Source organism: Leopardus geoffroyi, chromosome B3 (genome assembly GCF_018350155.1).
Source record: "Leopardus geoffroyi isolate Oge1 chromosome B3, O.geoffroyi_Oge1_pat1.0, whole genome shotgun sequence".
NCBI lineage: Eukaryota > Metazoa > Chordata > Mammalia > Carnivora > Felidae > Leopardus > Leopardus geoffroyi.
In genome coordinates, this window is record NC_059337.1 from 36351778 (window position 1) to 36364646 (window position 12869).

Below are 12869 nucleotides of genomic sequence, written 5' to 3' on the forward strand. Positions count from 1 at the left end.
GAGTGGAGATGGTGATGGCCTGAGGACCTCGAGGACGGCGCTTCCGAACATGGAACCTGGCTTCCGGACCTTGGTGTGTCAGAGAACCGAATGACCTCTGGCAAGTGGCTTTGCTTCACGTTTGTTTTCTCCACCGTACAGCTCGCATGATACCACTTCCCAAGATAGTCAAAAGAATTCTAAAGAACGTATACGGGGTCCTTCTGCAAAAGCCTGACTGCGGACACTTGGCCACTTTAGCTGTTAGTGTTGCCACTATCGCTTGGTCTTTGATTCTGGAAAAGGAGGGCTACCCAAGGCCTTCCAGAGCGAAGAGCATTCCAGGGTGTGACTCAGGGCCGGAATGGGATCTTGTCATCCTGTCTTCTGGCAGGGAGCACAGGCTTGGCGGGAAGGTGGTCAACAAGCGTTTCAGGGAAAGGCACTGTGTGACCTTGACCAAGTTATACAGTGTTCCATTTTCTCATCTCCTGCCAGGGATGAGCCAGGCTTTCACTCATGGCTGTGAGTTTGGGAAACACCTGCAACAGTGTTTGTTCCCTATCCCTAAGCAAAGATGGTCAAGAAAGACCAATCAGAACCATAGTTTGTTGTACCCGGACAGTAAGAACTCAGATTTATTCAAGCACACAAGCAATTGCCCAGGTAGTATCTTTTGGTGGGTGTTTCCAGATGGAGATAGTATCTCTCTCTTGCCTGCCGGAGTTGAGAAGATACACTCTCCTCCTGATTAACTTGCCATACCATTGACAGGACCGGAGAATCAGTTTGGGGCCTCCCACCCTATATTCAACTGAATTACAGAGATTTCATTTCACTGGTGTTAAAAAGGAAAGATGAAGTTAACAGGCGTTAAATTAAAATCATGCGTGTTTGCCAAGACACCCCCACCCCCACCGCGCCCCAGGGATTTCTTTCCTTCCTCTAGTCCCCAAAGAGAGGAACGCTCTTTACTAGATTTTCTAAACTGGAGTGGGGCGGCCCTTCTCGTCTCAGTGCTTTCACGGGGTGCAGATGAGAACAGAGTAGAACCCCAGGAAGGTACGAGCTCTTCCAGGGGGTGGGCTTGGGGTTGCCCCCTAATATCCTATCTAAACTGTGTGTTTGCCCTCAGGCTGCTCGCTTTCTGATCCTTCACAGGTGTTTTTTCTCCCCCTTTGGCTGTTCTCTTTGCCTCTGCGCCTCTCTGCTTTGCTTTGCAGCTCTGTCATTTCAAGAAATCCTTCTACTCCTGGAAAAAGATTAGCAAAATTACACAGTGTTGCTGCTACTTAACATTCAGGAAATGCAGCACGCGCGCGCGCACACACACGCTACCCATCATGCTTACCAGATGGCAAATGTAGCTCTTTTCACCAGAAAGTGAGCAGCGTTCAAATTCATCACCAATACAACATTTAAATTCACATCCATTTTCAATTTGACATCTTTAATGGGTTGGTATAATGAAAAGCAATATTTTATCCCAATATTGCTAACTATTTGTAAGTTACAATAATGCAGACTTGAGAGTAAAAAAAATTGTCACTAAACAAATCTTACGACTTGCAATTTTGATACACTCTGGATCTATTTATCTATTTTTGATCCCTCCAAGTTCTGTATTCAGAGAGGCTAACAGGAATGGCACTGGGTAGGAAGAATAAAAATCTAGTAGCTAATGTTGGGGTCTGTGTATCTATCTATCTATCTATATATCTATATATATATATTTTAATTTTTTTAATGTTTATTTATATTTGAGAGAGAGACAGACGCAAATGGGGGAGGCGCAGAGAGAGAGGGAGACACAGAATCCGAAGCAGGCTCCAGGCTCTGAGCTGTCAGCACAGAGCCTGATACGGGGCTCGAACTCATGAACCGTGAGATCATGACCTGAGCTGAAGTCAGATGCTTAACCGACTGAGCCACCCAGGCGTCCCTGGTCCGTACATTTTTTTAAATGCCACTGCTTAAGTTTAGTGGTGACAGTTTACTAGTTTATAAAAAACTTCAAGATTGATTAGTCTTATTAGACTGTATTACCAAATAGTTGAGGTCCATGGGGTAGAGCAAGTTCCTTATGCTAACAGTGGCCAAGCCCACGAGCCCTGTCTCTGGAGTCTCAAGTGTAGATGTCTGCCCACCTACTGTTCCCCAAAGATCTCAGAGTTTTGGGTTTTCAGCTGGTTATCAACTAACTAAATGGCACCCCTGGCTAGTTCAGTTCCTCTGCACTGAAGAGTAAAAAGTAGTAAGGGGAGCCTGGGTGGCTCAGTCAGTTAAGCGTCTGACGTCAACTCAGATCATGATCTCACGGTCGTGGGTGTGAGCCCCGCATCAGGCTATTGACAGCTGGGAGCTTGGATCCTGCTTCAGATTCTGTGTCTGCCTCTCTCTCTCTGCCCCTCCTCTGCTTGCACTCTCTCTCTCTCTCTCTCTCTCTCAAATAAACATTAAAATTAAAGAGTGACGAGTGGTTTTTATGAGCTGATTTTGTCCCCCTCTCCCCACTAAATCCACGCTGAACGCCTAGGACTTCAGATTGTGACTGCGTTTGGAGGTAAGACCTTTAAAAAAGGTAATTAAGGTAAAGAGGTCATATGAATGGGGCCCTAATTCACTACAACTGGTGTCCTTATAAGAATAGGACACAGACAACACACAGGGGGGTGACCAGGTAGGGACACAGCAAGGCAGCCATCTACAAGCCAAGGAAAGAGGCCTCAGAAGAAACCAAACCTATCGACACCTTAATTTTGAACTTTTAGCCTCCAGAGTTGTGAGAAAAGAAATTTCTGTTGCCTAAGCCACTAAGTCTGTGGTATTTTGTTATGGCAAATCTAGCAAACACAGTGGTCCGGACTGGGGGGAAATGTATGTAATGTAGAATTTACATTATACATTTCTCTGTAATGCAGACACTATGTTATTAACTAGGGCTTGTTATTCTAGGTAACAGAGGTCAAATCTGGCCAACCTAAGCAAGCACACATTAGGAATGCATCCTGAGGAGACAGTGGTATCTCACGGAACTGGAGGAACGCAGCGGGCCCCAGAAACGCACTGCATCCAGGGCCCGAAGCACTGACAAGATTCTGTTCTCATCTCTGCGTTTCACGATTTATCTACTTCGGTTTTCTAATCCATCCCAATTTCGGATTCCTGGGGCAGACATTCATGGGCCCAGCTTGAGGGACTCACCCCTGGTCTCACAGTCCTGGCTCGAGGCAGCAGGGTCACGTGGCACAGTGGCTGGCAGGGTCCCGTGGAGAAGGAGGCATTCTCAGGTCACACGAGCTCCTCAGACTGTGGAATAAGTCCTCTGGGGCTTGGAGGGTCTGTTCCCGCTCAAGGGCAATGGGGGAGGCGAACAGAAGAGGTTTAGTGTGCTAAAGCAGAATGGCCGATGGGTTAACAGTTTGGCTCTAAATAGCAAATCAAAGCAAGAGCAGCCTGAGCCCTCATCCAGACCAAGAACTGCTTGCAACCCGTGGCTGTCTCCCAACTGAGGATGAGAGAGAGAAAAAAGAGATGCCAAGGATGTTGAGTAGTAGCCTGTGCACCCATCAGCTAGAAAAGTTGCTTGGGGATCCACCGGTACTCCGTCACACAAACGGTGTGCAATGTGTCTAACCCAAAAGATAATGTGCAGGGAAACACAACATAAACCCGGACTGGTCTCTGGTTTTACATGTATTTGGGAGGGTATATCATTACTGAGAAGAAGGGAGGGGCGGAGATTCAATAATGCTGATTGTTCTGGAGAAGAGGCAAGGACAGAAAATACAGGAAGGACAAACTTTCAAATAAATCTAAGTCAGACGAAATTGGTTACCAGCCTGAATCAGCATGGCAAAGGGCGCCCTGATTTTTTGCTCGTTGCCCTTTCCTCTTCTTCGACTCGGCACCGGGAACTGAAGCCCCCAGGGAGGCACTGTCTCCTCCACAACACCTTTCCTGACCAACCACAGAGTCTGGCAGTTTACTTTTCTGAAACTGTTCTGTGGACACTGTGTCCCCCTGTACAATGAACCTCCCAGGGGTAAGACCCACGGGACAGGCCCTTCCCCACTTTGTCTTAAAGGGCCCGATACACCTTTGATGAATATTTACTGCCTAGTTGTCACCGGTTGAACAGAAAATCCTCAGAAATCCACTTGCTGGGCTCAAAGAATCTTAGATTAGAGAAGGAAGAAATCTCCAGAGATATTCCTTTTAAGATAAAAACTTTATTTTACAATTTTATAAAGCAGCTTTACATTAAGCACAAACAATCCATTTACTTTGTATAGAAACAAAATACCTTTCCATCTGCAAAAAATCCAGTTTTGCTGTATAGAAAACTAACATGTGCACATTGTGCTTAAATTGCCAAGTCTGTACAGCTTTACAAAGGACCGCCCTTCAGAAGGGCGTCCTGTAAACACTTTATTGCATATTTAACACATGGCATCTAACCCACATGGACAATGGAGGAGAAACAAGAAAAACAATTACAACAAGGATGAAAATAGCAGCTTTCAGTGAAAGTTTGCACACCGACAAAGAAAAGGCCTCTGCCACATCTGGAAAGTTGTGCTTGTGTGTCACTTCTGTATTTGCTCACAGACACTGGGTGGTTTTTGGATGAAGCCTTTATGTACAATAATCCTAAAGGGCCAAACTTGACCTTTATCTGGAAACTTTTGGCTGGTTTTACAACTGAAGTGGCAATAGATTTAATTTAACATCAGAGCTAACTCAAGATGAATGCAAAAAACAAAGACCCATTATCTTGAAACAAAGACAAATCAAAAGAAGCAAAAACAAAACTAAAATACCTTCCCCATTCTTCTAAGCTGAGAACAAGTAAACATTTCACATGGTTTAAAACCCTAGAAAACTCTGTAGGTGTTTCGGAACAAAAACGCAATCGATGGTCTTGGGCAGTGTTCCTCCACGTCTGCCCCGCAGATCACCTGCATAAGAATTATCCGAATGCTTGTCAAAAATGCAGATTCTCGTGCTTCACGGGCAGATTTAGTGAGTAACCGGCATCTGAATTTCAGGAAGCTCCCAGGTGATGCTGAGGCACCCTGAAGTTTGAGAACCACCGGTATATGCTGGCGGGGCTGTCGCAGGTTCAACTCATCCTCTTAGAAAATTCTGGGATCACGAGAAAAATCAAGTTGCTGTTGCAACGTGGAAGGCAGTGTGAAACCAACAGCAATGAAACAGCAATGCCATTTCTAGATCAAAATGTCTTTCCTTTTTCAGTGGAAAAGGACAGCCACATCGTTAAGGCACTGGTATCTGTCGCGGAAGCATACCATGCTGTTTTTGCTGATTCCTTTAGTCTGAAGTACCAGTATGCAAACACAAGGCAGAAGTCTGGACCGCTCTAGATAATAACAGAGAAGATGAAGTAAAAAGGGTTTCCAGATTGGAGAAAGTTTATTTTTTGAGCACTGAAATAAAAAAAAAAAAAAAAAAAAAGAGGAGTCCAGGTATTTTTGTTGAGACATCTGATGTAGAACTGCAAAAGTCAAATGCTAGGGGGAAACTGAATAACCCGCAGCTCTTCTGTTGTGGGCAAAATAGAGTTGTGGCCACATAACTTGGAAGTTGAAGCTTACTTTTCCGTAATATCGTCCTCACTGTAGATCTATATTGTTTTCTCGGCTCCTGCTCCCTTTGCCACTAATATATATACTTTGCCTTTATATTATACTCATACACATGTATATATTTTCTGACTTCTAAGTTGTGTTGGTAGGCTGAGTTCAATTTAAGATGCAGTATGTGGGCAAGTGCCCTCGTGGCTCTTGATGTGCATTTAATACAGGTCACAGACAAATTGCAGTGTGTTTGTCAGACTCAGTCTCCTGAAAGTGTGGGGTCTCGCATTTCAATCTGTGTAAGTTACAGTAGTGATTTGGTGTTCGTCACACACTAAAACAAAAACAGCAAAATCAACCTCGCTTGATATTGACAATGCCGGAAGCCCTCTAGCAGACACTGCCCAGGGTGTGAGGGCTGTGAACCTATTTATGTGAGGTATGGTGGGATATAAAACCAAAAGAAAGGTCTGGTTACACACGTACAGCGAATGTGGTAGCATCTACCCAATAGCTGAAATAATTTAAAATTAAAATTGCAAAAGAAAAACACTGATGTGCAGAGTCAATGGTCTGGAAAGTTGACAACCAAGAATGACCTAAAAGAAGGGAAAAAACCTGCTATGGTTCTTGTGTATGATATCTGACAGAGTACGTTTCTTTACAGAGGGGAAAAAAACCCTGAAAGGGCAGCGGGAGGGGACTGGCTCCTTAAAGAAAATTTCCAAAATGTCCCCCCAAAACAGATAAAACTCTCAAGTGTAGTCTGAAATGAAATACAGAATTCTAGACAGTGACAAAAAGAAACTATCACAGGGGAGTGGGGAGGGATAGACTGATTATCAAATCTTTACTGATTGTAGATCGAGTTTCATAAAACAGAATAACATTTTTGTGATTTCTTGTGCAGTCAACAAGTTTCATTTTAGTTGTGCTTACATTATATAACTGTGAAGCCTGAACACTGGTTGTGTTTTTAATTTACATGTTTCAAGAAAACCATACATTCAAAATATTCTCCATATATAACAAATTCAACAAACGCAACACGAAATTTGCCCAGAAATTAATCTATAGAAAAGAAACATCATTTTAAAAAGTTGCACACAGTCCACTATTCAGGCTGCGAGTACACACTTACTGTATTACAGCACATAATTTTTTAAAGTTTGCTTCCAACATAAACATAAATAGTCACATTTTAAGAGAGGCCCATACTAAGTTTTCAGGTAAGCACTAGACAGCTGGCCACTAACAGCCACTTACCAGTGTCTTTCCCAAACCCAGAGGGATGGGACTATCTGTGGAACCGCAGAAGGTGATAAGCAAGGCAAAGTTAAACAAACATCTTTGTTCAGCCATCGACTAACACTTTTCTGCTCCAAGGGCCACCGAGGTTTCAAAACACCCAACCCACAGAATGCAATGATCTCCGACGACTGGTTTCATTTATCACTTTGATGTAATCCACAAAAACCTAGTATACCACCTTTTAAAACGTGCCTATGCTCTGCTGACGTAGAGCCCATAGTTGTGTATGACAGAGGCTGAAAGACGATTTTGGTTCTGAGCTCTAGTTGTGCTTTGCCCTGCTGCCTTTAAGGTAGCTTTTCCACCTCTTGACAAACTCTTTGAAGATTGGGGACTCATCGATGGTGCTGAGTAGCTGCAGCTGATTGATGTGGGTGGTGTGGTAGTCCCAGCGGGCCAGGTTGGGGGCAATGCCAAGCATGAAGTGGCGGAGGTCATAGATGGTTCCTGACCCGGTGTCATACAAGGGGAGCATGGCTTTAAGGGATTCCATACCACGCTCATACAAGGACCTCGCTTCTTTCCCGAGTTTTTCCCCTGCAGTTTCTTTTAAGTCATACAGCCCAATTAAAGAATACATAAAGCCATTTAAAACGAAAGAGCTAGGTGTGGTGGGATATTCTTCATACCAATCGTGTTTATTCATAAACACAGCCCTAACTCCATGCTGTTCTGACAGAAACTTGTAAGGGGCTGTTGCCCTTAAAGCTGAACTGAGGAATAAATGGTCTTTTGTTAATAGATAGGCCCTGACTAAGGTAGAAATGGCTTGCCCTTGGGCCATGGCCGAGTACCACCCTGGCTCTAAAGACTTGAACCCCTCCCCTAACTTACGGGTCACCATAATTGGCCAGCCACCTTTCTCATCCTGGTTCCTTACCAGCCAATCGCTGGCAGCGAAGAATGCAGCCATGTGGGCTGTGGTAGAGATGGTAATGTTGTCAAGGAATCCTTTCCCTTTTGCAATCAACCTAACCACCTTTTTGGGCATGATTTTGGTTGGCTTGACAGCTTTTGTGTTGGAAAGACCCACTCCTTTCCTGAGGTCAGTGACCAGGTCCCTTGTGACCGTGCTCCATGAAGTTCTAGGCCCAATGCCATAGTATATGTCTCTTTCTTTAAAAGCAATTAGCTGGGTATTTGAGACATAATGTACAGTGAAGAGCTGATTCTTTTCTGTGGTCTCTAGAACCACGGACACACTTCCATTTGTCAAGAACTTGAGATCAAATGAAATAATAAAATCTTTTGTGTTCCCCAGTTGCAAGGATACACCTTCACTGGTTTCTGTAGGGGGAAAATATACCAACAAAGACTGGTTAGAATAAAAGCTCTTTGTATTAAAAATAAATCGCAATTCATCCTTGATCACCACTAACCATACAAAATTAGCATTTCGATATTTTGGTTAACCATATCATCATCATCATCATCATCATCATCATCATCATCATCATCATCATTTTACTGAAGTAACCAAAAACAAATGATACAATTGATGAGCCCATCCATGATGGCTCATGAGTTTCAGGCCTGTCTAGTTTATGTTAGTGAGCTAAGAGCAAATGATTAAGGTGGTGTTGATCAAACTGCCTTTTCTAGATCGAATGCTGGCTGATCGATAATCAATGGCTGCCCTAATATACCCATTCTACAAAGAGAAAAAAATAGCCAAAATAGGCTTAGCACATAATATTGTGAGACGTTAGAAGAATGGCTGCACATGAATTGAAATTTTTTTATCTAATTAACATTTAGTAAGTATTTACTATGTTCTAAGTGCTTTACTAGTCGCTTTTTTTTTTTTTAATGTTTTTATTTTATTTTTGAGAGAGAGAGACAGAGCACAAGCAGGGGAGGGGCAGAGAGAGAGGGAGACACAGAATCGGAAGCAGGCTCCAGGCTCCGAGCTGTCAGCACAGAGCCCCACGTGGGGCTTGAACCCACAGACCGTGAGTTCATGACCTGAGCCCAAGTTGGACACTTAACCAACTGAGCCACCCAGGCGCCCCAGTGCTTTACTAGTCTTAACTCACTTAATCCTTGTAACAAGAATAGTGCTATTATTACTCTTACTTTATGGTTGACAAACTGAGACACAGGGAAGTTAAGTAACTTGCCTGATGTACAAAATGTGAAACTCAGGTTGCCTAGTTTGGCTTCACAATACACATTTTTTTTTTTTAAAGTTTATTTTTAAGTAATCTCTATGCCCAATATGGGGCTCAAAGTCACGACCCAGAGATCAAGAGCTGCACACTCTGCCAACTGAACCAGTCAGGCTTCCCTTTACAATATACACTCTTAACTGCTGCTAACTGATGCTGAAAACGATAGGTTTGCTTCCAGATATCTGCTGGAGTTGTGAATAAAATTTCTGAAAATTAAGCAATGGGTTCATGTAGCCCACAAAAAGGGAGGGAAACTGGGGGAGGTCGAGGGGGGAAGCATAGAATTAAAACCCCACAAAACCTTGTTTGAACTGTTACTCTACCACCTACTAGCTTTGAGATGTTCAAGACGATATAACTCTTTGAACCTCAGTTTCTTCGCATGTTAAATAATACTTTGCAAGGTAATTGTGAGGATTTAAAAAAAAAAAGATAGTGGCTTGGAACAAAGTAAAAGTTGATAGTGATTATGATTATTATTACTCTGAAGCCACTGGCCTTCAGAGGCTGATAAAACAGTAACAGCTGTTTTATCTGGCAAATCATCAAATAAGAGATTTCTCTTGCATATCTACAGTACAATGACAGCTGACTCCCAAAAAGTTGCCTTTCTGAATATGGCTGGTCTAGATCTACCAAGGAAAGAAACAGAGCATATTAAAGAGCAGCAGCAACACGACCACCACCACTAGCAAAAATACACGTACTGCATATTTTATATATGAATTTACATTCCCATGTGTTATCTCACAGGATCTTTATAATAATCTGAGGCCGGTAGAGCAGGAATTACTACTTCCATTTCAGAAACAAAGATATGGAGGCTTTGCAAGGTTAAAAGGTTTGCTCAGAGCCAAATGCCAATTTGTGGTAGAGTAGGGACCAGAAACCAGGATTCCTGGACCCAAGATCAAAGACTATGAAAAAGAAATGGTATTGGGAATGGCATCCTCATGAGCATAATCGCTGGAAGAGTTATTTCTCTCAAAATAGCTACAGAATCAGATCTGCTTTGAGGAGTCCTTTGAAGAAATCTTCTGTATATCACCAGGGGCAAAGATGAAGTGTGGATTGATGATGGTGTATACAAGTGTAATTAGCCTGGAGAGCCCTAGCATGTGGAGCTGGCTGTTAAACTCTCCCAACACTGGACTCTACCAGTGTGGACATAATTGGTCCAGGGCTCTTAATTATTTCATTTGGAAATTGTATAAGGAATGAGAACATCTTGATAGACTTACATGTCAAATGATGCTTTGAGTGACTTTTTTTTTAACTTTATTTTTTATTTTTTAAAATTTACATCCAAATTAGTTAGCATATAGTGCAACAATGATTTCAGGAGTAGATTCCTTAGTGCCCTTACCCATTTAGCCCATCCCCCCTCCCACAACCCCTCCAGTAACCCTCAGTTTGTTCTCCATATTTATGAGTCTCTTCTGTTTTGTCCCCCTCCCAGTTTTTATATTATTTTTGTTTCCCTTCCTTTATGTTCATCTGTTTTGTCTCTTAAGAGTCTTGAGTGACTTTTTAAAAAGGGATTTCAGAAGCATATTTCTAATAAAGATCCATTTTATCTGGAAAAATGTCAACATGCAATCTCTCTCTTTACTAGTTGTTTTCCTACATCTATGGTAAAATGGAATCTGATGCTCAATACAACATTCCCAAAACACTGCAGGATTCTGAATTGACTGACAAATCACTCAAGTTTAAATTATATTCAGCAGAGAAGACTGTCTTGAGTGCTTATTTTTTCATTCTTAGGGTAATGCCTCATTAATAAGACAATATTATTAAGTATGACCAATTCATTCTCATGAAACTGAATAACAGTGATCCATCTTTAGAAGTCCAAATGGGGGGCTCCTGGGTGGCTCAGTTGGTTAAGTGACTGACTTTGGCTTGGGTCATGATCTCATAATTTGTGGGTTCAAACCCTGCGTTGGATTCTGTGCTGACGGCTCAGAGCCTGGAGCCTGTTTCTGATTGTGTCTCCTTCTCTCTCTGCCCCTCCCCCACTTGCACTCTCTTTCTCAAAAATAATAGATAAAAATTTTTAAAATTTAAAAAGTCCAAAATGGGAGGAAGCTGAGGAATTATCTATTTTCCTCCCAGAATTCCCTTCTTTCACTTTATCAATACAAATCTAATGAAATGATATGGCCAAAATTACCTGATGTTTCACTGTAACAGATTAGTTGATGTCATGGGACATCAACTTTAAAAAAAAAAAAAGACTATTTTCCTAAAACGCTATCACCACCAGAGGGAGCTACTGAGCCACACAGAAGAAGAGAAGTCCCAATTCCCAACACAAATCAATCAAACAAAAAATGGTAGTCTTTACAACAATCTTCCAAGTCTTTTAATTCCCAATTTATAGATATACAGAGTGGTTACATAACCTGTCAACACCACTCGGAAGGATCCAAATGGTAGCAAAAGGGATGTGAGTGTGGTTGCGGCAACCACTCTGGAAATACAGCAGGCGAGGTCTGAGCTCTACTGAAGGTATTCTGTATCTAGAGATGCCTACTTTCAATCTATTAGTAGAAAGTTCTGGGTTTCCCATTTTTTGAAATCCACACTCGTCCTCTCTCTGAGCAGTTAAGCCTAGGAGTTACTATAAGTGTTTATTCTTGGTGTATGTGTCCTTTAGGCCAAAAAAGGATGATAAACACTTAAGAACAGTCCAATGTTTTCACATACAACACAAACCATCATCATTCATTCATTTTAATCCACAGACTTACTAAGCTCAGTGAGAAGAGGCCCTCCCTACTCAGAACCTTGAGGAACAGTGAGAGATAAGGGCCAGGCAGAACAGGAGAAGCTCACAAGAAGTCTGAGAAAGAATGGCTGCACAGAGAGAGGGGAGAAAGTGAGGTCATGCAAATGAAGTGAAGAAAGTACATCAGGAAAGGGAAAGCTAATTTAGTTTAATGGAGTATGACAGGTATAAAGTTTCAGTTCATTCAATTTTAAAATTAGGAAGAGGAACTCAAACATTATTCAACAAACAAAACAATAAAATATGATGTAGACCCATGTTCTGGTTCTTTCTTCTAGAGGATTTTATTTCCTTTCAAGGAAAAAAATTAGAGGCCCCAAAAGAAAAACTAAAAGGCCAACAGCATTCAGCCCCTGGTCCTCTGAGACTCACCTCATTGAGGCCAATGTTTCTATACACAAGTTCCAAATTCTTCTCAACAGGGATTCTCTGAATTTATCCCCCAGGAGGTCTATACCCTCTGAAAAGCCTCATCTCCCCATCCTGCGCTTCAAATACAACAGTCTCGCTGCTTTGATTTCCTTCTCCCGCGCTGAGCAACAACTTCCATGTAACCCAACTCACTTGCCCTCATAACCTAGATCAAATACACCTCCACGCATGCCCAAGATAGCAAAACAAGGGCCCCATTCCCAGTTAGCACACTCCACCAACAAGGAGTTCCAACTGTGAGTAGCTTGTGTGCCACTGACAGAGTGACCGTCCCAGAGTTCTCTCCCCCCATATACTGAAAACCACCTTAGGAAGCAGTTCTATCTCTAGCTACAGGCTGCAGAATGAAGAGTTGACGTGAGGGTCCCTCACATAGTATGAGCAGACTTATCTTTTGTATCACCCAGGGCATCCAAAGTGAGCAATGAAATCTACTGCTGTAAATAGAATAGAGTTCAAAAGACCACTCGAGACAACTTCTCAACATTTGAGATCAAGATGAGAGCTGTTTCTCACCCTAACCCAGACAACATTATTAATTAGTGCAAAAGTAAGTTCCTTGGGTACATACAAAAACAAATG

The 12869-nt window shown here is 42.4% G+C and overlaps 1 protein-coding gene across 3 annotated transcripts in view; it reads right to left on the bottom strand.

Moving 5' to 3' along the window:
- Positions 1-4191: 4191 nt before the first annotated feature.
- GLCE (glucuronic acid epimerase) overlaps positions 4192-12869 on the bottom strand; it is a 116127-nt gene continuing 107449 nt past the window's right edge. For all 3 annotated transcript variants that reach the window (XM_045449278.1, XM_045449279.1, XM_045449280.1), the window contains one exon: positions 4192-8177. In XM_045449278.1, coding sequence (XP_045305234.1) covers positions 7153-8177 — 1025 coding nt within the window. In that variant the 3' untranslated portion in view covers positions 4192-7152. The remainder of the gene's footprint in view (positions 8178-12869) is intronic.